The sequence below is a fragment of the Ovis aries genome, chromosome 12, assembly GCF_016772045.2.
Source record: "Ovis aries strain OAR_USU_Benz2616 breed Rambouillet chromosome 12, ARS-UI_Ramb_v3.0, whole genome shotgun sequence".
NCBI classification, from domain to species: domain Eukaryota; kingdom Metazoa; phylum Chordata; class Mammalia; order Artiodactyla; family Bovidae; genus Ovis; species Ovis aries.
In genome coordinates this window covers 52,194,860-52,221,432 of record NC_056065.1, presented here as the reverse complement: position 1 = coordinate 52,221,432, position 26,573 = coordinate 52,194,860, and the positions used below count along the sequence as shown (strand labels likewise).

At 46.2% G+C, this 26,573-nt stretch overlaps 1 protein-coding gene across 3 annotated transcripts in view; it reads left to right on the top strand.

The window, feature by feature from the left end:
* KAZN (kazrin, periplakin interacting protein) overlaps nt 1-26,573 on the top strand; it is a 1,321,995-nt gene that overhangs the window by 784,910 nt on the left and 510,512 nt on the right. For 2 of the 3 annotated variants that reach the window (XM_042229397.2, XM_042229398.2), the window contains exon 3: nt 12,395-12,635. In XM_042229397.2, the coding sequence (XP_042085331.1) occupies nt 12,395-12,635 (241 nt within the window). Of the gene's footprint in view, nt 1-12,113; nt 12,316-12,394; nt 12,636-26,573 lie in introns of those variants that run through there. The other variant, XM_060396605.1, reaches the window with a different exon arrangement.

The following is a 26,573-nucleotide window of genomic DNA, read 5'->3' as shown; positions in this document are numbered from 1 at the left end:
TGATACAATTAACATCACCATGTGAAGTTGTTACAGCTTAATACCAATCAAGTGTTCATAATACAACTTATGATTGTTGTTATCATTCACGTTTTGCTTTGTCAGATTTTTGTTCCAACCCTGTGTATATTATAAACATAAAATTTTAAAAAATGATGCATCGTGAAATTTTGCATGAAAAAGAATTATCAGTGAATTTTATTCATATACTTTCTCTGCTTGTCCAAGTGACATATATACTATTGTCTCAAAGGATCTTCAAAATACGTTCTGATTCAGACGCTGTGAATATGAGGCCAACAGAAAGACGTAAAACCTTAGTGATTGATTCTGATACAAAAGGTGAAGATAAAACGCAAGGTGCTAGAGAAAGCTCCTTTCTTCTACAAATGAGTGGATTGAAGACAACATTTCATGAAAATCAGAAAGCTTTACAGGTGTGTCAGGTGTGACTTTTGAATATAATAGCCCACAAAGTGTTAGTGAAATAACAGAATTAACTTGGGGCCACCCAAAATAAGAATTTCCTTCCATATGTGTTAGTTTCTACAAAAATCTCCAGGTCAATAATAAGTTAAGTGCTTAGTGATGAGGTTAAGAGCTCACTAGCATTATTGTCATTATCTAGCACCTCTTCCATGCACACCTTCAGGCAAAACTGGATTCTGAATCTACCAGCTCCTCCTGTTTGTTGTTCTTTAGTCGTTCAGTTGTGCCCGACTCTTTGTGTCCCCCCGACTGCAGCACACCAGGCTCCTCTGTCCTCCACTATCTCCCAGAGTTTGCTCAAATTCATGTCCATTGAGTTGGTGATGCTATCTAACCATCTCATTCTCTGCCACCCACTTCTCCTTTTGCCTTCAGTCTTTCCCAGCATCAGGGTCTTTTCCAATGAGTCAGCTCTTCCCATGAGATGTCCAAAGGATTGGAGCTTCAGCTTCAGCATCAGTCTTTCTGATGAATATTTAGTCTCTTCTTTTTAGAACACTTTCAAGAAGAAAGGGTTTATACTATTGCTGATATTTAATGAAAACTCTTCATTCACTGTTGTTCGTATAAAAGTGTATATAGATTTGTAAAAGTATTTGTTTCTTGGAAGTAAGACAATAATAATAGAAAAAAATCTTAAAATAAAAAACAAACACTTCTTCCATCACAGAAACCCTCTGATTTAGGTTGAAAATCCAACTGGTGATCACTTCCTATTAAGTTTCCAAAAGGAACTAACACACAAGAGTGCCTGGGCTCCATTCTCTGGTTCTGTGCCTCTAATCAAGGCTGTTACTCATCTATAAGAAGGGGACCCATCTTTTCTAATTTGCACTGAGGTCTTCTGTGGGCTAGCCAGGGCCCTGGACTGGTCCATCTTTTAGGAGGCATTGAAGTTCACACTTTGATTTGATGCCTCGTAATGAATGACAGGATGAGAACCTAGATCTGTCTGTCTTGTCCTCCCAAAAGCTGCCTAGGGGACTCAGGCTCACCACGCTTCCTCAAAGCTATCAGACTCCCAGGGTTAAGTGACTTTTCTGCAGGACTCCCTGGGGGCTCCTCATGGGCTGGGGGAGGAACGCAGCTCTGTTTCTATTTTCCAGACAGTCTCATCTCTTTGATAGAGGACAGCTGTTTCAGAGCCTGAGCAGATGGATGCCTGTAGATAGGATCCCTATGTTTTGAGGGGGTAGGGATGGAACAAGTGTGCTGGATGGAGGGTGCAGGGCTGTGGACGTGCGGACAGGATGCCAGGGAGCACTTGGCAAAGAGAAAGAGTGAGTCCCTCCCCTCGGTACTTGTTTTCCTATCTCCACTCATCCCTTTTAAAACCAAACTTCCTATTCTTTTGTTTGTTTTTCAAACAAAGGAACAAACACTGGTAGCTAGCTGTTCCTGGGGAAAGGTGTCAGAGTACCATTTTACTACCAACATGACTGAGGGTGCGGTTGGAAAGCACCGTAACTGATATTGCTCTGAGCAAATACAGTTCCCTCTTGAACTGCACACGTGCCTAATAACACAGCCTTGTGGTTCCAAATATTGGATTAGAAATTATTTTACATCTCCCCAGCATCAAATAAGGCGGGTAAAAAAATATAAAAGGGCAGTCAATTAAAATAAATACAGCAACTTCACAATTTACTGGCTGGGCACACATTAGTCAATGAGCCAAATGTTGGATAAGATAGCCGTCTTCTAGTTATGTATACAACCAGATAGATAATCCTAATATCAGGGCAGATGGTCACAGGCCTCCATGGCATGCTGAACTGAACAGCCTATACTCTTTGGCTAATACATATTTTTCCAAGGGGGGCTTCCCGGATGGCTCTAGTGGTAAGGAACCCACTGCCAGTGCAGGAGACGTAAGAGACACGGGTTTGATCCCTGGGTTGGGAAGATCCCCTGAGGAGGGCATGGCAACCCATTCCAATATTCTTGCCTGGAGAATCCCATGACAGAGGATCCTGGCAGGCTGCACTCCACAGCATCACAGACACAACTGAAGCGACTGAGCAGCAACACACCCATATTTTTCCCAGCACACTTCAGTGCTGAGAAGGCTGAGTGTGGACTCAAGGGGCAGATTCCAAGGCCCTTTCCTACCCTCACTACTTCCAATTCCTCAAAAAGGATCGTGCACATTGCCAAATCTGAGAATCTTCTATAAAAATAAGTTGTTGAGGGGCTTTAGGGTCTTAATTCCTTTGGTTGGTTGGTGTCTAATAATAGTGTCTCCTCTGCGGCCTTGACTGAGGGTCATCTTCTTCTTTCCTGCCTGGAAGAGGAAGCACTGGTCCTTAGCGGAGACTTAGCATGTAACTTATCCTAGGAGTGAGAAAAAAAAGAACTAAGAAGGATGCAGACGCTCACACGAGTCTGGGTGAGGGGTAGGGGTAAAAGAAGAAATGAGCAGGAAAACTCTGCTAAAGATATCATTTTGTTAAATAAATGAGAGAGAGGGCACGATATGGGGAGAAAGAAGTCCTAGAAATTCCATTCTTGAAAAATTCTGCTCTGCTCCTCACCAAGTCTAAGGCACTTCTGTTGAAAATAAAAAAAAAAATCATTGTCCCCTTCCTCCCCCTACCCACAGAAAACAACTTTTATAGGCTAGAGATCACACAATTAATACCATCAGTGATAAAAGAATAAATTACCCATTTAGGATAGATCTGTTAAGTATTTCAAGCCACTGGGGTACCATTTCATAAACCAAAAGAACTAATTTACCAAATGGGTCCCTGGGGCCCAGAGGACTAATGCACTGACCGCTCTCCTGCCTCTCCATCAGATCAGTGCCTTTGCAGAGGATGAAGGTCATGGGGTTCAAAGGGACGCGGGCGATCCCTCTGCGCATCAGTGTGCACTGGGATAAGACTGTGTTCATGGATCATAGGGGAAATGTCCATCGAGTCGGTGATGCCATCCAACTATCTCATCCTCTGTTGTTCCCTTCTGTATTTTGCTTGGCTGTCTCTGTTTGTCCATTGAGGCTATGACAGAGCCAAGAGAACAGACCGTCAGGCACGTTCTCTTGTAGGCCCCACGCCAAACCAAGTAAGAAACACATCAAAACCCCAAGAAAACAACAACAAAATTCTGTAAAGCAATTATCCTTCAATAAAAAAATAAAAAGGAAAAAAAAATTTTTTTTAATATCCAAGAAACCTTCAACGGGGGTTGCGGGGGGAGGGAAATGCACTTCTTTCAAAAATAGATGGTCTAAGTATATATGCTTATGTGTTTTAGACTATGGTTACTATGTATGGTTAATATTTATCTGTTTCATAGGTAGCAGCTTCTGATTATTAAAGGACTTTTTGCAAATGACAAATGCACAGAAGTGACCTGGTTGGTTAAGTATGTACACAGAAAGGATGCATTATGACCAACTTTCTGAGCTTTTTTAAATTTTATTTTTGATTGGAGGATAACTGTTTTACAGTACTGTGTTGGTTTCTGCTGTACATCAACATGAATCAGCCATAAGCCTACATTTGTCCCCTCCCTGCTGAACCTCCCTCCCACCTCCCAGCCCATGCCCCTCCCAGGTGGTCAGAGAGCACTGGTTCGAGCTCCCTACCTCTCAAATTCCCACTGGCTATCTATTTTACATGCGGTAATGGATATGTTTCCATGCTAATCTCTCCATTTGTCCCACCCCCTTCTTCCCCAACTGTATTCGCAAGTCTGTTCTCTATGTCTGTGTCTTCCATTGCTGCCCTGCAAACAGGTTCATCAGTACCACCTTTCTAGATCCCATATTGCATTAATATATGATATTTGATGAGAAATTCTTTAGGAAGAGGAGAATGGCAGTCTTCACATTAGTAACTGTGCTTGTGTGTATACTGTACATATCTATCTTTGTTTATGTCTGTATGTATGCTCAGTCACTTTAGTCATGTCCAATTCTTTGCAACCCTAAGGACTGGAGACCTCCAGGCTCCTCTGACCGTGGGATTAGCCGAGCAAGCATACTGCAGTGGGTTGCCATTCCTTTCTCCAGGGGATCTTCCCAATCTGGGGCTTGAACCCGAATCTCCTGCCATTCTTTACCCACTGAGCCACCTGGGAAGCCCATCTATATGTATAAATACACCTATATATTAATGGATACCTGGAAACATACATCCTCATCTCAAAGCTGTGGGCTGTTTCTCAATGCCCCACAATCATCTCCCCTGTTTCCCTCCTGGTTTCTCTTTCTTTATATCCCTTCATTTCATAGCTGGTTTTGAGGGCTACTCATAGTGGTAAGTGGGTGGGGCATTGCTGGAAGGGAATATAACTTAGCCGTTGGGGTTCCCCACCTGGTTACTCGTCTCTATGTCCTTGACTCTGCCCCGCTCCTGGTCCTCTCACCCAGAGCACCGAGACCTGATTGCCTCTTTCTGAGATGCTTCGCCCTTTTCCCCAGAGCACATGTTAAAACCCACTCAGCCAAAGTAAACCATGTAAATGAACAAGAGATACATTTCCTAGATTGGCCAGGATTCATATGTGACAATTTGAATAAACAGAGCATCCATCTGCAGAGAGGGAGGGTAATTCCTTGGGGACTCTCGGGTGGAGGGGGCTGGGAAGACACAGGACAGACAGCATGGAGAAGAGAAAGAGCAGGGAGTCCTTGTCTTCATTTCTGTGGCTCAGGGCTTCCTGGAATTTATGTACTTGACACGTGTGCGTGAGCTTTATGAGCACCGGTGCTGGGTGCCTAGTGCAGTGAGTCAGGAACTGGCAGTGAGGATCAGACTTCACTGTGCACCAGCTGCTCCTGGGAAGTTTGTTGCCAATGCAGATGCCCAGAGCCTCCCCGAGAGATTCTTCTAGATCTGGATTAGGGCTCAGGATCTACAAGCATTGTCTGGGAACTCCACATCAAGCCATCTGCAGCCTCACTTTAAGAAATACTGAAACCAGCCTGAAGCCCAGAGGTGTGCCTCTTACAGCCTCGTAAGGGACACTATTTGCAGCAAGGAAAAGTGGCAGGATCACATTTCTCCCCGGCTCCTATAGGCAGCCACATATTGACCCAAAGAAGCATCGAGATTTCTCAGGACACTGACTCCTGGGCTTCTTTTCAGACCTCCCCTGTATCACCCTGTTCCACGTAGGAACTTAACCTAGCAAGAGAAAACATTTGAATGCTGCTTCCAGTTCCTGACCTGAGCCAGCCTAACCAGGAGGCTGACTGACTCGGAGAGAAAATGTGAAGCCACACGTGGGGATGCTCTAGTCCTGATCTCAGCTCATTCACTCGACAAATATGTACTGAGTCCTGGGGCCTAAGAGGAGGAAGGACATGCAGGAAGGGGGCTGGTCTCAAGGACCTTTCAGTTCAGTTTCATGATCTTAAGACAAACTCTTTAACCTGCCAAATGCAGATTCCAGTTACCTCCTCTTTCTCATGGAGTTGCTGCAGAGATAAAATAAGAGGAGAGATGTGAAAGTATTTTTGAAAAGTTATATGTGGCTAGAATTCCTGGGGAGACCCAAGATGAGAAAGGTTTTCGTGACAGAAGCAACAATGTTTGTGGATATGAAGTTACGGAGGATGGGAAGATGAGCTTGTGCAATCAACCACCAACGTGTGGGAGAATCAAAGTCTTTGTTTCTCCTTCAGTAAATAACATGGAGAAGGCAATGTCACCCCACTCCAGTACTCTTGCCTGGAAAATCCCATGGACAGAGGAGCCTGGTAGGCTGCAGTCCATGGGGTCACTAAGAGTCGGACATGACTGAGCGACTTCACTTTCACTTTTCACTTTCATGCATTGGAGAAGGAAATGGCAACCCACTCCAGTGTTCTTGCCTGGAGAATACCAGGGACAGGGGAGCCTGGTGGGCTGGCACCTGGCAGCCTGGTGGGCCCCAGCTGATGGGGTCACAAAGAGTTGGACACAACTGAAGTGACTTAGCAGCAGCAGTAAATAACAAGGGTATTGGAGTAAAAGGTCCCAAAGTTGCCTTCTAGGATCAAATAACATCATTTGGTTTTAGAGTGAAGCAACTACACACACACACACACACACACACACACATAGACACACACACACACACACAGACACACACACAGACACACACACAGACACAGACACACACAGACACACAGACACACACAGACACACAGACACACACACACACACACACACACACACACACACACACACACACACACACACACACACACACACACACACACACACCCCGGCCCACGCTGTATATATACACATTAGGTTTCCGGGGGTGGCTTCCCAGGTGGCTCAGTGGTTTCCTAGGACAGTTCCAATTTATGCCGCTTGTCCCAGCTTCACTATTCATAACACCCTCTTTCACTCTCAAAAGTGTCCCAGTTTGGACATTACATTATAAAATCACTCTATTTATGGAAGAAGGGAAGTGAAGAAGACACTGCTGTCAGCAATGAGTTGTCTTTGTCTTGGTTCTTATTAGGAATTTTCTTTCTCTGAGCTGGGATGGTTTTACAGACTTTCCAAAATGCTCAGGCAAGCTTTGACAGGCATCCCATGCGCACGGCATAGTTAGCTCATGCTGCTCAGAGCAGACTTTCAGCACATACTGGCCGGTGCACTGCCTGAGCCTCGGATGGGGCTTGGCTGATGGTGACACTGGGAAAACAGCATCAGGTCTCTATGAAGTGAACACATTTTTCTAGCTTGGTTCTTAACAACAGTTTACTGGGGTGGGAGGTGGGGGCTACTTTAGGAACATACAGAAGGGAGAATCTTGAAACAGAACACACAGTGCTGTTAAATTCTCACAGTTGTGAATCCCAGAGCGCTTTAAGGATGACAGGTCTGGAGCCCATCACCCAACAGGTTGTATATGTCTCCCAAGAAATGAATTGTAAATACATATCTGCCCTACAGATAGGCAAGTGGAAAAGGACACGAATTCTGTGACTATTTTGTTACCTGAGATCACCTAGGTAAAAGTGCCAGTGGAAGCTGGAGGGGGTGGGGAAGATAGATTAAGTAAGCTTTTCAGTTTAAATCAAGTGGATTCTAGAGGGTAATTAATCTCAGGTTTTCTGTCTGAGATCTGATCCTTTTGCATGTGCGTAAACGTAAGGAGACACAGCTGGGAAAAGCTCCTTTTTTTCATGTTTAGAGAACAAATCTCAAAAAATAAAATTCTTTAAAATCCTAGGAGGCACCCCAGGAGTTTCTAAGGAGAGTTTCTTGCAAGTTCAGTGGCTGTACCACAGTTGGGGAAGAGGAGGGCAGAGAGAGCTGAGAAGGTGCCCAAGGAACGGGTCTTTGCTTTCTTTTCTCCTGGTTAGATTTTGGGGTGTGGCTTGTTTTGTTTTGACTTGATTTGAAGATTCTGGTGCGTGGGGATAATCTCACTGAAGTGGAAAATGAGTAACACTTGGTCAGTTTGTTTACTGTACAAACCACTCACACACTCATTTGTAGAGCGCTTCCTATGGGTTAGGTGGCAAGGATGGGAAGAGAAATAACACGTAAACAAATGACCACCCTCCACCTCCCAAGCAGGGCTCTCAGGGAAGTAGAAGAGAAACACGTAACAGATCAACTACTGTGCTTTCTGATGAGTGTTGTACAGAGGTGTGAGCACACACGCACGTGCACTCTAGCATACACACAGCTCTTCAAGAAGTCATTGCTCAGTTACTCAGTCGTGTCCGACTCTGCGACCCCATGCACTGTAGCACGTCAGGCTCCCCTGTCCTTCACACTTCAGGAAGAGCTGCTCTTGCTTTCTCAGAAGGCTTGTTTCCAGGATACCCTTCTCTTTTTTTCTTTTTTTGGTATCTGCATACATACTTTTGTTTATTGAAGTGGAATTCATAAAACACAACATTAACCTTTTAAAAAATTTATTTATTTTTGGCTGCACTGGGTCTTCGTTGCTGCACTTGGACTTTCTCTAGTTGTGGCCGAGCGGGGGCTACTCTTCTCACTGTGGTGGCTTCTCTTGTTACAGACCACGGGCTGTAGGGAGAGTGGGCTTAGTAGTTGTGGCTCACGGGCTTAGTTGTCCCCTGGCATATGGAATCCTCCCAGACCAGGCATCAAACCGGCATCCCCTGAATTGCAAGGTGGATTCTTAACCACTGGAACACCAGGGAAGACTCAAATCAATCCTTTTAAAGTGAACGATTAGATAACGTTTAGTCCATTCACAATGTTGTGCAAACACAACCTCTCTCTAGTTCCGAAATAAAACTCAGTCTCTGTTAAGTAGTTCTGCACACTCTTCCCTCCCCACAACTCCTGGTAACCACAAATCTGCTTTGTCTTCATAGATTTACTACTCTAGATATTTCATATCAATGAAATCCTACAAAATGTAACTTTCTGTGTCTGGCTTCCTTCAGTTCAGTCGCTCAGTTGTGTCCGACTCTTTGCAACCCCATGAACCGCAGCACGCCAGGCCTCCCTGTCCATCACCAACTTCCAGAGTCCACCCAAACCCATGTCCATCGAGTCTGTGATGCCATCCAACCATCTCATCCTCTGTCATCCCCTTCTCCTCCTGCCCTCAATCTTTCCCAGCATCAGGGTCTTTTCCAGTGAGTCAGCTCTTCGCATCAGGTGGCCAAAGTCCTGGAGTTTCAGCTTCAGCATCAGTCCTTCCAATGAACACCCAGGACTGATCTCCTTTAGAATGGACTTGTTGGATCTCCTTGCAGTCCAAGGAACTCTCCAGAGTCTCCAACATCACAGTTCAAAAGCATCAATTCTTTGGTGCTCAGCTTTCTTTATAGTCCAACTCTCACATCCATACATAACCACTGGAAAAACCATAGCTTTGACTAGATGGACCTTTGTTGACAAAGTAATGTCTATGCTTTTTAATATGCTGTCTAGGTTGGTCATAACTTTCCTTCCATCTGCAGTGATTTTGCAGCCCAGAAAAATAAAGTTAGCCACTGTTTCTTCTGTTTCCCCATCTATTTGCCATGAAGTGATGGGACCGGATGCTATGATCTTATTTTTCTGAATGTTGAGCTTTAAGCCAACTTTTTCACTCTCCTCTTTCACTTTCATCAAGAGGCCTTTAGTTCTTCTTCACTTTCTGCCATAAGAGTGGTGTCATCTACATATCTGAGGTTATTCATATTTCTCCCAGCAATCTTGATTCCAGCTTGTGCTTCCTCCAGCCCAGTGTTTCTCATGATGTACTCTGCATCAAAGTTAAATAAGCAGGGTGACAATATACAGCCTTGACATACTCCTTTTCCTATTTGGAACCAGTCTGTTGTTCCATGTCTAGTTCTAATTGTTGCTTCCTGACCTGCATACAGGTTTCTCAAGAGGCAGACCATGTGGTCTGGTATTCCCATCTCTTTAAGAATTTTCCAGTTTGTTGTGATCCACACAGTCAAAGGCTTCCTTCACTTAGCAGAATGTTATGGAGGTTTGGCCATATTGTAGTGTGTGTCAGTACTTTATCCCTTTCCATAGCTGAGTAATGTTCCATTGTATGGATATACCACAATGTGTTTATACATTCATCTGTTGACAAACATTTGGGTGGTTTCACCTTCCAGCTGTTGCAAATAATGCTTCTCTGAACATTTGTGAGCAAACTTTTGTTTGAATACCTGTTTTATCTCTGAGGTATATATCCAGGAGTGGAATTGCTGGGTCTTATGAGTAGTTCTATGTTTAACTGTTTAAAGAACCAAACTGTGTGGCACACTGGCTGAACATAACACACACCTGCCTTTTGAAGACCCACAAAGTTCTATTTTTGATGGTTTCTCCATAATGAAACTGAAATACTTCAAAGAACTAAATTCTGGTTTACCAAAACCCAAGTAGTCTAAGTTCCTTTGTTGGTCCAGTGGGTCACAACTTGTGCTAATGAGACTAACGTCAGACGTTCAAGACCCAGCTGGCCAGTCAGCTGAGTAGAGTGCACAGAGTAAAAACTTCAGTCTGCTCTCACAGCTCCATTAACACTGACCTGCCCTCTTACAAAAGCTTGTTAGTACTCACAGGGGGATAGAGCAAGAGTCAGTTTATTTGTTGTTCAGCTGCTCTGTCCTGTCCAACTCTTTTCAACCCCACGGACTGCAGTATGCCATGGTTCCCTGTCCTGGTTTTTATGGTTCCATATAAAAGGAAGCAAAACAAAACGAAACACCTGGCACCCAAGGCACAGTGAGGCTAACTAGAATCAAATGACTATTCACTCCCAGTCCAGCTTTCACCTGATTTCTGTGGGTCCCTGGGGTAAACTGCTTACCCTGCCCAGAGCCTCAGTTTCCTCATGTTTAAACTGGGAAAAGGAGAAGAGGGCGGCAGAGGATGAGATGGTTAGATAGCATCACGGACTCAATGAACATGAATTTGAGCAAAGTCTGGGAAGCCTGGCATGTTGTAGTCCATGGGGACGCAGAGAGTCAGAGGCAACTTAGTGAATGAACAAATTGGGAACAATAATCCTTACTTCAAAGAGATGACAATGCATCCTGAGTACTTTGCACACAGTAGGCTTCCAACAAGTGCTGTTGAATCTGGAGGGTGAGCAACCTCCAGGGCCTGCAGAAGACCCTCAGCTCCTGCAACTGGCTCTGAGCTGTCCTCCTGAGGTTGACCAGTTGGAATGGTGGTGCAAGCTTGTTCAGTTGTTCCGGTTACACTGTTTTAAACGGTCCTATTTGCATGGAAGGAAGCTTGCTATGGTAACAAGGTCTGGTGGCTGGAATCCAGGGCCCCAGTGAAAAATGCAAAGCCTGTGCTCCTCCAGGAGAAAGAGGCACTTGATGGGTGTATCAACTTTAAGGTTACCTCTGTTCTCCCAGGGAGAAGGAGGGAGGTAAACTGAGGCAGCGGGGACTCCACACTCCTAGCAGGGGGAGGAAGAGGGAAGCCCCAAAGAGCCTTCCAGACTTCTCTCCTGGCCGAATTCCTTTTGCCCCCCAATATTTAGCCCCGCTAAGAAGCCTAAGACTGGCTAGGGCCACCGATCTATGCACCCACCGGTTCCGGGCGGTGGGGAGGCCACAGCGCCAGTGATCCACCCTGGGGAAAGAAAGGGAGACTCTTCGGAGGAATGGGGGACAACGCAGGTTGGGGCGCTGGAGGTTCAGGTGGAGTGGGCTGGAGTAGGGTGGGGGTGGATAGTGAGAGGCACGCGGGGCAGTAGCCCGGTTCCCAGCTGAACATTCCTAGCAGCATTTGAAGGAAACAGCTAAGCAAGAACTCCACTCCAGAGCGCGGGCAAGCAGCCCCCTCCCCCGGAGCTCCATCTCCACTCCCCTCCCGGGCCCCTCTTCTGAGCACCCCTCTCTCCCAAGCACCCACCTCCTCCCCAGTCCCTGCACCGGCGCTAGGCGCGAGTTCGCCAGGGCGGGGGCCGCCCCACCGCTCCAGGGAGGGGACCGAAAGCGGGCCTGGGAGCAGGCGCCCCCCCACGCCTCGCCAGGGGCGCCACCTCGGCCCACGCTGGGCCACCGCCCGCCGCACCCGCCCCACGAGGGGGTGTGTCCCGGAGGTGGGGGGCGCGGGAGGCCGAGGCAGCGCCCCCGCCCCGGGTCCCTGCCCCCTCCCGAGCGCGCGGCGAATGGTAGGCTCCATTGAAAGAGTGCCGGGCGGCGCGCGGTGTCCTTCTCCGAGTCGCTCTCCGCGCCGGGGTCTCGGCGATCTCTGCTCCTCCTCCTCTTTCTCCTCCCCCCTTCCCCCCTCCCCAACCCTCCGCCTCGCTCCGCCGCGGCTCCGGCTGGAAGCGCCGCTGTCATTCCTGCGCCGGAGGAGCCGGCGCTGCCGGTGCCTGGGGGTCGGGGCTCGGGAAGCCGGGCCGCGGGGGACCCAACAGGTAGAGCCGGGGGTGCCTGGCCGCGCGCCCCCCAATCCCCGCGCATCATGCAGCTCTTTGTCACCTCTCTCGCCCCCAGGCCAAAATCCTGAGCATGATGGAAGACAATAAGCAGCTCGCGCTCCGCATCGATGGGGCGGTCCAGTCGGCCAGCCAGGAGGTGACCAACCTGCGAGCCGAACTCACAGCCACCAACCGGAGACTGGCGGAACTGAGCGGCGGCGGCGGCCCCGGCCCGGGCCCGGGAGCGGCGGCCAGCGCCTCGGCGGCGGCGGACTCGGCGGCGGCGAACATGGAGAACCACCAGCACAGCGCGCAAGGTAGGGATCGCCTGGCGCCCGGGGCGGAGGAGAGGCGAGCGAGCCAGACCCGGAGGTGCCCGGGGACTCGTTGCCCCCCACGCCCGCGGCGAAACCGCCTTGCATTGTGGCTTGTAACCCTTTCCGCCCGGCGGTGGCCAGTACTGCTCCCTTGCTGGGAGTTGCAGTCTGCTGTCATTAACGAAAACCCGGGCGCAGCGTGCACGGGTTCACACGGTCACGGCGGCCCCGGCCAGCGCAAGCTAGGCGCAGCCGGCGGGTACCCCCCCGGCAGCAGAAAGTGCCCTTTAGATGATACACAGCCCACAGCTCCGTGGGCAAACTTTTCATGCCCGGGCCTTTGCAGGGGTGAATGCCACAGCTTCCCCCCAGTTCCAGAGGCTCCTTTCCTTGGAACGACTGCCCAAGAGGGAGCGCCAGGCTCTGCTGCCGCGTTTGGGGTAGAGGATTGGACTGGTTTGCACTTTTCTCCACGGATGCCAAATCCCTTGTCTCGATTGCATCTGGACTTTATTTTCTCCCCGTTTGAGATCGCGCAGGCAGTGGAATTATATCAGTGCAACAGTAGATGCTGTGCTCAGCAGGGAGTTAAAATTTCCAGCAAATATAAACACTGAGAGCACTTTCCAGGGGGAAATCTTAGACCTCAAAGGCTGAGTGATGGGCTCCTGGCGAAATGAAGGCGTTGTAGATGATGGGTTTCCAGGTAGCTGCTGCTTGAAGGGACTCTTTGCAGTTAGGAGGAGAAGGGGGGGAAAGGACAGTCTGTGTTGACACTGACAGTGATGAAGCTCTGAAACCCTCATACAAGGGTTAAAGATGGAGGAAGCATCAAAAAGAAAAAAAAAATCCATACTGTTTGTTTTCTGTGAATTAGAAGTGCAGAATGGATTTTCAGGATTTTTTCCCCTTTTCTTTTTTTGTCTGATTGCCCTTTAAGAAAAGTTGTCACTGATTATTAATATCATTTGATTGCAAACTTAAACTGCTGAAATCCTGGATGTGCCAAAAAAAAAAAAAAAAAATCCAGTCTAGGAGGGTCACTTGTGTAAATATGTCACTTGATGAAGTATGAGGTACCAGTGGCCCAGAAGGATTTTCTGGTTTTGTTGTTATTTCAAAGGCTTCTCCTAAGTGTTGAGAGAGAGCGGGCGAGCCTGGTTTCATAGGAATGCCTTCTCTCTGTTAGCTTCTATTTCTTCCTTACCTTCCTGCAGTAGGCATGCTGTGTGTGTGTGTGTGTGTGTGTGTGTGAGATGTTAAGCTTGAACGTTAGCAGTTTATGTTCAACTCATAGCTTAACTTGGTACTTCCGGACTCTGTCAAGAGTCTTAGGAATTGGGGCAATAATTTGGTACCAGAGTAGCATGACGTCATGGTGGGAAGGTGTTGAGAATGGTGCTGGCTGCACAGTTTTCAAGGTGGGTATCTGGTTATTCTGTCGTTTATCCCTTGTTATGTCATTGTGTGTGGAAGATGCTCTCTGCTGGCACCTGGGCAAAAAAAAAGAGAAGTTAGACTCCATGGTCAGGCTTTACTTTTTATCAGCAGGGATGCTTCCAGCCTTAAAATATAGCAGAGAACTGGCATTTTGCTGAGAATCAAAAGCCATGGTAAAGCAGACTGAACAATGCTGGTTTATTTCCCACCGTCCGCCCCTTTCTCAGCCGAGGAAAAGTTAAGTGGCTTTTATCTGAGTCCTGGGTCTAGTGCGGTCTGAGCACGCTAAGGAGGTCGGGCCACAATGATCTACACACTCAACTTGGAAACTGTGATACTTAGCTGATGGTTAAATTCAATCGGGGGCTGTTTCCTTTTTCTTTTTTTCCTACAAAAATGCACAAGGCCGTGGAAATGGAAATGGCTTTTGGATCTCTTGATATCCCTAAAAACACACAAAACCAGCAGCTCCCTCATATTCTGAGACGCGTGCCTCCCCAGGCCAGGGGCTGTCTGTGGGTGGCTGGATGAAGGATGGTTTTGATTTTTCCTCTGTGTACCATTGGTATTTTTCAAAACCTTTACTCGGAGAGAGTAATGATTTTATAATCAGAAAATAAAATGTTGAAGATTTTAACTCAGCTTAATGGTTGGCCACATAGCCCTCTAAATTGATGTCAATTTAAACTGATGTGATGGTTGAAAAGAAAACAAGACCCCCATATACATTCAGTGGGGCATCATTTACTTATATATAGTAACCATTTCTTCATACAGTACTTTCGCATTATTTAGCCTCTGTGAGTGTTTTGGGGTTTGTTTTTATTTTGTTTTGCTTTGTGTTCTCATGACATGTGGCAGCATTCTGCTGGAACAGAAACCTCCTGCAGAGGTGGTCTGGTAGTGTCTTCTGCTAGTGCTCTCCTATTCCTAAAGGGAAACGCTGGGCTCTCTTGAGTTAATTTCAAAGTGTGGTTGGTTGGCTTTCTTACGCTTCTTTGTAACATACCTCCAGGAAGGCTCTCAGAAGCTCAGTTCTTGGGGGTTCCTGACTATTCTTCCGAATTGGTCTTCTGTTCTAATTTTGTCTGTGTTGGTGCAAGTCAATGGGCTCAAAGCGCATGAGTATTTACTGTTACTGAGTTATCCCTTTTCAAATCAAAGATTTGAATGAAATAAGTATCTTTCAAAATGCAAGTGTTCAGTTGCTCAGTCGTGTCCGACTCTTTGCAACCCCATGGACTGCAGCATGTCAGGCTTCCCTGTCCCTCACCAGCTCCCAGAGCTTGCTCAAACTCATGTCCATCGAGTCTGTGATGCCATCCAACCGTCTTGTCCTCTGTCATGCAACTGTATAAGTTATCTTTTAACTAAAGGGCATTATGCACATATGAAATGCATGTTAATGTCCTTTTAATAATATTAGCACAAATGGTTACAAGGAAGAGTCATCTTTTGCTTTCCCTGCTGAGAAACTGTTGGATCCGTTTCCAGATACTTTTGTTAAAATTTTATTTTTGATGAATTAAACAAGTTCACCAATCCATCAGTATATGTTTTGTTCCAGTGAGGATATCTGACAGCAGGTAAGTCGATGAAGAAAACTTGGGTTTTCCTAGAGAGTTAATGCAGTGTGTCATTTAAACAAAATATTACCTTGGTTGGTACCCTCTGTGAACGGGCATGGTTGCTACGTAACGAAGTCTGGAAAGTGAACTGCTGAAAATCTGGGCTTTCGACACTTTGCAGGATCTTCTTTCAGAATCTGTGTTGAAAGAACGCTTGGCAGCCAGCCCATCTTCTCTCTCCCAGCTTCAAGTGAGTCGGATAATCCCTAATGAGGATGCTGGCATGCGGAGCACAGGGCATCCGTGCAGGGTGGCTCTTCTCAAGGCTCCAAAGCTGCCTCTTGGGTTGGTGAGGTCACGACTGCCTTTGACAGGTGGACAGAAGGAGGCTTGGAAAGAACAGAGCCAAGCATTTGTTCCAATTTGTCTTGTTGTTGGTAGCCAGAGAACGGATTTGTTTAAAGTAACGTTTCTAAGCTGTTTTCCTCAGCGTAACATCTCTGGGAAATGTGTTTAAAATACTTGCTGTTCTTCGAGGGGAAAATATAGCAGTTTGTTTCTCTGAAAATGTTTTATCTGATGAATGGCTAATATTAGATTCAATTGATTGCTTTGCTGTGCATAGAATAAAACAATTAAGCTCCAGTGTACCCAATGCAAATAGGTGTTTAGCTGTATATAACATAAAATACCTATGCTCGGTAGGATACATACCTACTGCCATGATTTTTGTGTTTTTTAAGGAAATAGTTGTATTTCTATGCCTATGTAAGTGGAAATGTTCATAGCATCTTTCGTGTGTGTTGAGGGCTTACTGTCTACTGCATCTGTTAAGGATGGGGAAAAGGGTCGTTTTCTTACACCTTTGTAAATTTCCATAAATGGATGCAAGTTTTCTTTTTTTCTCCCTAGACATTAAAATAGACTGTTACTTCAGGCCTGATGGCTCTTATCTAGCATTATGATAACACGGGAAACCCTTTGGTGAAGCATAAATTACCTTGGGACTGAATTGAATGTGTGAATAGTCTGCGGAGTGTCTAGACACTGTTGCTTTGCAAAATGAGTTCTGTCTTTTGGCAACCCCTTCCCACTTCATTCTGCCTCTGTGTACTCTTGTTTTCTCAAGTAGACTTTTATCTTTTTTGAGAAAGAGAATTTTCATGTGGTAGAGAGGATGAGACTAAGTGCAGTGGAATCTTGGAGACTTCTCTTGGCTCACCCCTAAGTTACAGAGCTCATCCAGAACCTATGCCTTGGTTTTTCCAGTCATATCCATGGGCTATAAGAGATTTGTCTGTCTTTTCCTAATCTGGTAGGCTGTCATGAGATGGGACTTCAAAATTCTTCCTGAAAATCACCGTGCATGGTCACCAAGAGATTATGTTCAGATCAGTACAGCGTGAATGAAATTAGTTATTGATTGGCTAGTATTTACTATCTTTGTAGTGTCTTTGGAAAATGCCTTTGGAGGACCCCTTAAGTAAAGTTTCTGGTTCTGGTTAATTTCATGCTTCCAACATTTCAGAATTGACTGAGGTTTTTCAAAACTTTTTTGATTCTAAGTCTGAGCCAATCTGATTTTTATAATAGGAGCCTAGTCACACATCCTCCCCATGTAAGACAAGGCATGTTCTCTCCATGCCTTCACCCTCTCTACTCCCCAAGACTGCTGGCACTTTTGAGGAATCCTGTAGGTTATAATTTGTGACTTCCTGGCTGCCAGTGAGCTTGTAGCAGATGGACTTGGCAGGTGGGGAATGCTCATTGGAACGCTGCCGGCTGACCGTGCAAGTCATATGGGGCCCAGAAGGTCGAGCCTGGGGTCCTGGCCATATTCACTGCATATTTCACTTATATTTATTCCTGAGTTATGTTGTAGCAAAGGCAAGTGAAATCACATGAATTTCTCAGTGTTTTTCAGACTTTATCCAGTGTGGGTTTGTGTGAGCATTAGTGCTTGGCATCTTACCCCCCTGCCATCTATCAGGCAAGAGTGGAACTTGTTCTGCCTGCTGAGGCCAAGGAATGGGTTTTTAAGTGATCTTGTAAATGAAAATGAGTCCATACTGTTTGGGCTGGATATTAGGGTGAGTAACACATGGGATGACAAGGGGTGCCACCACCAGCAGTCATTGCAATGTCCTAGTCATCCGAAATGCAGGCAAAGAAACTTCAGGCAGAATCATTTAGGAAAAGACAGCTTCTCTGAAGCCAGGAGCGTGTGCGCGTGTGTGTGCTCAGTCGTGTCCAGCTCTTTGCGACCCCACAGACTGTAGCCAACCAGGCTCCTCTGTCCATGGGATTTCCCAGGCAAAATTTGGAGTGAGTTACTATTTCCTTCCCCAGGGGATCTTCCCAACCCAAGAAACTGACCATCTATTGTGGCAGATGATACCTGACAACTCAGGACAGGTTAGCATCCTTCTGGCCCATGTCACCATCCTCAAGGTCCCCTACCAGGCCCATCTTGACTATGATGAAGCTGGAGGGAATCCAGGCAAAGAAATCTTTTCTTCCTCCCCATGGGTTGAATGAGTCTGTAACAGCCTTGCTGGTTTGATGCACCTCAGATCTAGGTGGCAGACTCCAGGCTGTGCGCGGTAGATGCGCTTGCTTCTCCCTTGGAATCCTAAGGTGCTGGAAACATGAAAGATGCTGAATATAGTTTTAATGAGTTTGGCAAGAACAACTGTTAGAGCAGGTGGCTTCTGTGTGATGGGACATCATGGGTTCTCAATTTGTCTTAGTGTCTTTGTTGCCTTGGCCTTGCTGGACCTTTGGGTCACACTTATGAAAAGCCCCTGTCCCCTCTACCCTCTGATGAACTGAGACCCTAGCACGAGAGCTGAGATGGAGCTTGCTACAGGCAGGTCTGCAAGCAAAGCAGCCCCAAGGCCTCTGCACCTTCTGTGATAGGGAGTCAGGCTGGGAGGATGGAGAGAAATGAGGGGGGGAGCCATCTGCCCAGCTCCCCCCAACCTCTCCTCTTCCACCAAAGCAAGTGCTGGAGGAAAAGGGGGCATAAAGAACCTCCATTCCCAATATTGTCTCAGCTCTACAGATTGTTTAAAGTATGTGATGTGTATCATTAAGAACATAGTATCCCCTAAAGGAAGGTGGGTCCAGAGCTAACACTTTATACTCATCTTTGGCATGTCATTATGGTTGTCAGAGGTCACCTCTTGGGTACATCAAGGCACGGGGTGTTCTGATGCCATGGAGTTTTCTTTTCAATGAAGGTAGGTAGTGTCATGTAGAACTAAATGGGAACTAGCTTCCGTGCTTTGTCAAACTTGTCAATAAATAATAACAACAAAGACTAACAACATGTCAAGTATTTTCCTGATGCCTCACATGCATAACTGTACCTGGAGCCCAATGAAGTGACAACGAATATGCGCATTTTTCTAAAGAGGAAACTGACTGGGATTCAGAAAAGTTAAGTCACCTGTCTACCACCACATAGTATTGACTACAATAGGGATGAGGCCAGCAAGCTTTGACATAGTCTTGGAGACAGGTACTGTTGTAAGTGCTTTTCTGAATTTATGCATTTAACTTCTGTAATGACATATGTGGCAGGTACCACTGTATCTGGGGCTTCCCTGGTGGCTCAGTGGTAAAGAGCTTACCACCAATGCAGGAGACACGGGTTTGATCCCTGGGTCAGGAAGATCCCCTGGAGAAGGAAATGGCAACCCACTCCAGTATTTTTTGCCTGGGAAATCCCATGAACAGAGGGGCCTATGGGCTATAATCCATGGGGTTGCAAAGAGTTGGACGTGACTTAGAGTGACTAAGCAACAACAATTTGCACCCGTTTTATGTATGAGAAAACTGAGGCACAAAAATGACCTGTTGCTTGTCAAAGGGCCATTAAGTAACCAAGCTCTGGCTCTGGAGTCCTTGCTCTTAAACTCATCCCACTCTGATGCTCAGGGTCACTTGGCTGGTAGTGACTGATCCAGGAATTCAAACCCATCAGATCTCTCTGCTATTTAAAACTGTATTGTCTCCTAAACCAGAAACATCTTTTGCCTTGTTCGTTAGGAAGATTGAGGAAACTACAGGCTTGTCTCCATTTTTGATTATGTTTCCCTAAACTGATGTTAGTTTCTGGGTCCTTATGTGAAATCTTCATGCTCATGCTCAGCCGCTAAGTGTTGTCCGGCTGTTTGTAGCCCCATGGACTGTAGCCCGCCAGGCTCCTCTGTCCATGGGATTATCCCAGCAAGCATACTGGAGTGGGTTGCCATTTCCTCCTCTAGGGGATCTTCCCTACCTGGGGATAAAACCTGTGTCTCATCTGTGGTAACAGAAATACTTCTCCCTTAAGTGTGAGGTTAACTGCCAAAGAGAAAATTGGGTCCTACTTGCAAGGTTAGCAACCCAAAGGTCACTTGTCACCAATGAAAAGAACCAACTTTATCCAGGGATTGGGGCCTCCTACTCCCTAGACTTTGTATGCTTTCTCCATTGGGAAGGATGATTCCAGGCAAGACTGGCATCCTGCAGTCTTGTTTTGCTCCCTCCTCGCCATACATTTCCCTTTCCTAGGTTCTCTCCTAGTGACCTCAGTGGTCTCCAATGGCCCAGGACCAGGCCCCACAAAAGACTTATAACTACTCACAGATTCCTTTATGCTAGGCTTTCCCGGTCTTGGCATTGTTGTCATTTGGGGCAGGATAATCCTTTGTTGAAGGGACATTGTGTGCCCTGTAGGGTATTTAGCAGCATCCCTGTCCTCTGCCCACCAGATGTCAGTGGGCACAATTGTGGCAGTGCACAGTGTCTCCAGATGTTGCCAGATATCCACTGGGGGCCACATCATCCCTGGCTGAAAACCATTTTTTATGCCACAGACTAAAGGGGACCCCAGCTGTGAATCTTAGAACGGTAACTCTGTAAGAGTAGAGTTTCATCTGCTTTGTTTTCTGCTCCTTTTGCAGCACCTGGAACAGTGCCTGGCACATAGCAAGAGCTCAGTAAATGATTACTGAATGAATGAATAAATGAATGAATGAATCCTCAATTACTGAATTATAGAATATGCAGACTTTGTCATGTTTTTACATGAAGCTCCTTGGTTTAATGATTGTTGTTATTCAGTTGCTCAGTCATGTCCAACTCTTTGTGTCCCCATGGACTGAAGCACTTCAGGCCCCCCTGTCCTTCACTATCTCCCAGAGTGCTCAAATTCATGTCCATTGAGTCAGGGATGCCGTCTAACCATCTCATCCTCTGCTGCCCTCTTCTCCTTTTGCCTTCAGTCTTTCCTAGCATTAGGGTCTTTTCCAGTGAGTCAGCTCTTCACATCAGGTGGCCAAAGTATTGGAGCTTCAGTATCAGTTCTTCCAATGAATATTCAGGATTGATTTCCTTTAAGATTGACTGGTTTGATCTCCTTGCAGTCCAAGGAACTCTCAAGAGTCTTCTCCAGCACTAGTTTGAAAGCACCCATTCTTCAACACTCATCCTTCTTTAGGGTCCAACTCTCACATCCACAGATGACTACTGGAAAAACCATGGCTTTGACGATACAGACGTTTATCAGCAAAGTGATGTCTCTGCTTTTTAATATGCTGTCTAGGTGTAATGACATGTGGTTTTAATTGAGTCTTTATTTGACACATGTCAGCACTAACATGTTCTAAACCCTTTTTCTGTATTCTCTCAACTCATCCTTTAAACTACCTTCCAAGGTAAGCACTGGGTTTGCCACCTTACGCATGAGAAAGTTGAGGCCCAGAAAGGTTATATGACTTTCCCGGGGTCACCAAGCCAGCAAGTGGCAGAACGAGGAGATGAACCCAAGTAAATGTGACTCCAGAGATTGCCTGCTGCCCCAGCTAGGATGTTGTTCAACTTTACATAGTTTGTCCCATTCCTGCCCAAGAAATCATTTTTGTTCTAAAGCTGGCATCATGGCGGTTGCAGTTAGGATTTGCATGTCAGACACTAAGTTGTTCATCATAAATCCTTAGAGCTCCACAGAACAAAATATGCTTTGTCACTGCTAGGGAGTCTGTAGCCAGAAAGGTATCTGGCCAGAGGTAACAGGGCAGCTCAGTGGCAGAGCCGTGTTCAAATGTACGAATCTTCCTCCTGTCTGCCTGGCTGCTGGGCTTAGGCTGCAGAGAGTCACAGAGAGGACTGAACTGTCTGGGAAAGGGGACAGTGGACCCTGGACCTTCTTAACAGGGGCTTGACTCATTTTGAGGAAAAGGGATGTTCCAGGAGCAGAACTGGGGAGCTGCAGAGACCTTGGAGGCCATCCAAGAGCACAGTGACAGCAATAGCCGGCATCTGTTGAGGCTTTTTTCGTGACTCTCCCAGACCCTGTGCAGTGTGACTGATAGCACTGTTTCATTTACTTTCCTATCACAGTGAGTTGGATAATGTTCTCATCTCCATTCTACAAATGAACAAATTGAGGCTCAAAACTGTTTCACTGTTTTTCCACGCTCTAGACTGTGGTCATCTGCGGGATTGAAATACAGGTTCAGCTGACCCTGGAGCCCACCTGCTTCTCTACAATAAAATAGCAAGATACCAGGCAGGCAGCACAAGGAGAGGCCAGGAGTACGGTTTCGTCTTTTTTGCCTGCAGAGCTACTTACCCACTCCCCTTCTTCTTTTTCCTCTTCTTTTTCCTCTTCTTTTCCCCCCTCTCTTCTCTCCGTCTCCATCTATTTTGAGAGATTAGGTACATAGGTTCAAGAACCAGACATTTAATAAGATATGGAGCAAGCTATCCTGGCGCTCATAGTCTAGTAGGTGTGACTGACGTGGAAATATAATTACACTTGATAATAAAGGTCTAGACAGGTGTAATGGGAAAATAGATGATGGAGTGACAAATAGAGAAGGCTTCACAGATGTGCATGACAGTGGCAATATATAATAAAAGCATGCCGGGAAAATACATTGATTTCCCTACTAAGGTTAAACTGACCATGAGAGACTATTAAAAATTGCAACTTTGGAGGTAGATTGGGATTGGATCCTGCAGAGAATAGCTCCTGGCTGAGACTTTCTCCCCCAAAGAAGGAAGATGTGAATGACACAGGGTTTAGATCTTGAATGATAGTTGTTTTTTTCCTCCAAAGAAAAGATATGAATTTCAATGCAGGTGAAGCTCTGCTCACCCCCTCTGTTATCTTCCTGGTCAGGACTGGGGCTTCTTATCAGCTGCAACGTAGCTCACTTTGCTTGATTAGGTTGAATTTTTTTTAAAACCACTGAGGATGCTGTCTTTAATTCAGTTAGTGCAATTTGGAACACAGTGGGATTTAGGTCACCCTTTCCTTATCATTTTTGCCATTTGAAATTCTGTGCTCACTATTTCCTGAAGATAGCAATGTACGAAATTTAGAAATTTGATACTGACCCTGGAGAGTGCAGCTGTCCCATAGAGCTTGATGAATGATGGCTGAGGAGAACTGACCTGTGATTATATGTATATTGATTATCTGAATTAATGCATTCATCAGGTGGATTGCGTTGCCTGTTCCTACAAGGTTTACCGTATGAAATGAGAAAAAAATGGGACTATCTTTTGACACATCTTAGATTTAAGAATCAACAGGAAGGCTGTTTGGTGGAGACTGTCAGCCTGTTGGCTAGCAGACATGCTCTGATTGCTGTGTTCACAGTCTAACTTGGTACCAGGTAGCCCTGCAAGAAGGCGTGTTTAAGTCTTAGTAGATGTCCTCTGAAGAAGGAGCATAATTCCTGGTTGGCTTTTCTACAGTGAGGATCACTGTCCTCAACCAGTAGAACAGAGCCTCGTCAAAACCCAGCTGGTTAACACACGGGTTGATCCCACCATGCGTGCGTGCTCTCGTTGCTCAGTTGTGTCTGACTCTTTGTGACCCCATGGACTGTAGCCTGACTAGGCTTCTCTGTCCTGGGGGTTGTCCGGGCAAGAATACTGAACCAGTGTGGCCATTTCCTCCTCCAAGGGATCTTCCCAGCCTGGGGCTCAAACCTCCGGTCTCCCGAGTCTCCTGCATTACAGGCAGATTCTTTACTACTGAGCCACCGGAAGCCCTCGTTCCACCATGGGATAACTCAAAACCCATCCTTCAACTCGTTCAGTGTTATTACTTTGCCTCTAAAGCAAAAGCTCTGGCTAGCATCCTCCATTCACAAAGCCAAGGCTCAGAATCCTGTCTCCAGGCTCCTGCTGCCTTCACCCACTCTTCTTCCTTTGCACCCAGGAGTTGCTAGGGAAGCACTAGAGTTTTTCTACCCAGGTCTTTGCAGCATACAAAAACTTGCATAGGCAGTCTCTGTGGATCCTACCTGCTGGCGCGTAGGATGGAATTGAGGTAGACACGGCAGTCTCGTTCTCAAATAAGGAAACTGAGGCACAGTGGTTTAGGCTGATTTGTTCAAGATTGTTGAGTTGGTCACTGAACCAAATTCTCCTGTTTCTCCCACTGTGACTGCACAATGGTGGCAGAGGGCGGCTCCAGAACTTTTGATGGGGTGAGATCTGACCCTGCCTTGACTTTTATCTCCCTTTTAAAAATATTCATTTGTTTGTTTTTGGTTGTGCTGGGTCTCCATGGCTATGTGCAGATTTTCTCTAGTTACGGCGAGCAGGGCCTACTCTCTAGTTGTGGTGCACAGGCCTCTCCTTGTGGTGGGTTCTCTCGTTGCAGAGCATGGGCTCTAGGGCATGCGGGCTTCAGTGGTTGCAGCCCACAGGCTTAGTTGCCCCGTGGCATGTGGAATCTTCCCAGACCTGGGAGCAAACCCATGTCCCTGCATTGACAGGCAGATTCTTAAGCACTGGATCATGAGGGAAGTCCTGGCCACTCCCGCTTGAGCATGGGCCCTCTGTCTTTTAAGGCCTGGATAGTGACACCATCACCCCAAGACCATGCTCTCATACCCTGAGCTCCCGTGTCCAGTGTCCTTCCATGGTGAACGGACAATCAGTTTTACAGATTCAGTCTTATTTTTTTACATTAAGTTCTTCCATCATCTCTGTAAGGATTTACAATTATTTGATTTCTCTTTTAATGACCTATCCTAGCTTAGACTTTCTCTTCTTCTAGCCTCCCTTAAAGGCTTCCCTGGTGGTTCACCGATAAACAATCCACTTGCAATGTGGGAGACCTGGGTTCAATCCCTGTGTCGGGAAGATCCCTCGGAGGAGGGCATAGCAACCCCCTCTAGTATTCTTGCCTGGAGAGTCCCCATGGACAGAGGAGCCTGGTAGGCTACAGTCCATGGGGTTGCAAAGAGTTGGACCCAACTGAGGGACTAAGCACAGCACGCAGCCTCCCTTAACGCAGTTAGGGACCTGTAAACCAGAGCAGGGGAATTTCCAGTTTGTTTTAATCAGTTGGATCTGGGAATGACTCCCACATTGAGGACAGTTTTTTGCACCTGATACCATTACCATTTAGGATTTCTGAATATGGGAAGCACATCTGTGAGGCCTTAGCATGTGGGTGTATGTTCTGAGTGTTGGGGGCAGGATGTAGCCATCACAGTAAATCTGCCTAATTTCTTTCTCTTCACTGTCCCTTCAGGGAGACGCTATGAAACCTTCAGGGTCTATTTTATCAGAGTCTTTGAATGAACAATAACCAAAGCATATTGGTTTAAATTCTCCACCTGCTGGTTGTATAGGTGCGTGTTCTCACTTCTGCTGTGGCTGTAACTACCTGAGTAGTTGGGGGAACCTCCTGCTGCTCCAAGTTCATGTCTAGACCTTGTACTCAGATCAGTGGAATTTCATCCGCAGACCAAAGTCCTACAGTGTGGCAGAAAACTCAGGGAAAATTAGAATGGGGTCTTTTGCTGTGCACCCGAGGGGAAGATCAGCCCAGAGCCTCTGAAGCTCAGCACACAGCCCACTGTGGTTAACTGACACCTAAGCAGCTAATGAAATGGCTGGGAGTCTGATCTCTGTTTCATTTCAATGTGATGAGGAACAGTCACTAAAGGCTTCCCAAACCTCTGACAGCAAAATGGAAATAATATACATTTGAACTTCGTTTGAAGATCTATTTATAGTAGGCTCTAGAAAAGCAGAAAGTATTTTTAAAGGATCAAAATGTTTTGGTACTTTTTAAGTTTTAGATTTGTATTAGCATTAAACACTTAGGATTCCCACCTCTGCCAAGAGATAATATTGCACAGGGCATGAAAGAAAGCACTTCCTGATTCTGCTCTGAGTTCACTTCATTGCCTGCTCTTGTGGCTTGAATGATGGTGCTAGGATTGTTGTTGCTGTTCAGTTGCTAAGTTGAGTCTGACTCTTTAAGATCTTATGGACTACAGCACGCCAGGCTCCTCTATCCTACACTGTCTCTTGGAGTTTGCTCAAGTTCATGTCCATTGAGTCAGTGATGCTATCCAACCATCTCATCCTCTGCCACCTCCTTCTCCTTTTGTCTTCAGTCTTTCCCATTATCAGAGTCTTTTCAGATGAGTTGGTTCTTCGCATCAGGTAGCCAAAGTATTGGAGCTTCAGCTTCAGCATCAGTCCTTCCAGTGAACATTCAGGGTTGATTTCCTCTAGGATTGACTGGTTTGTTCTTGCAATCCAGGGGACTCCCAAGAGTCCTCTCCAGCATCACAATTTGAAAGCATCAATTCTTAGGTGCTCAGCCTTTCCTATGGTCCAACTCTCACGTCCATATGTGACCACTGGAACAACCATAGTTTAGGCTATGCAGACCTTGGCAAAGTGATGTTTTTGCTTTTTTAATATGTTGTCTAGGTCTGTCACGGCTTTCCTTCCAAGAAGTAAGCGTCTCCTAATTTCATGGCTGCAGTCACCAGCCTCAGTGATTTTGGAGCCCAAGAAAAGAAAATTTATCACTGCTTCTACTTTTTCACCTTCTACTTGCCATGAGTGATAGGGCCAGATGCCATGATCTTAGTTTTTGAACGCTGAGTTGTAA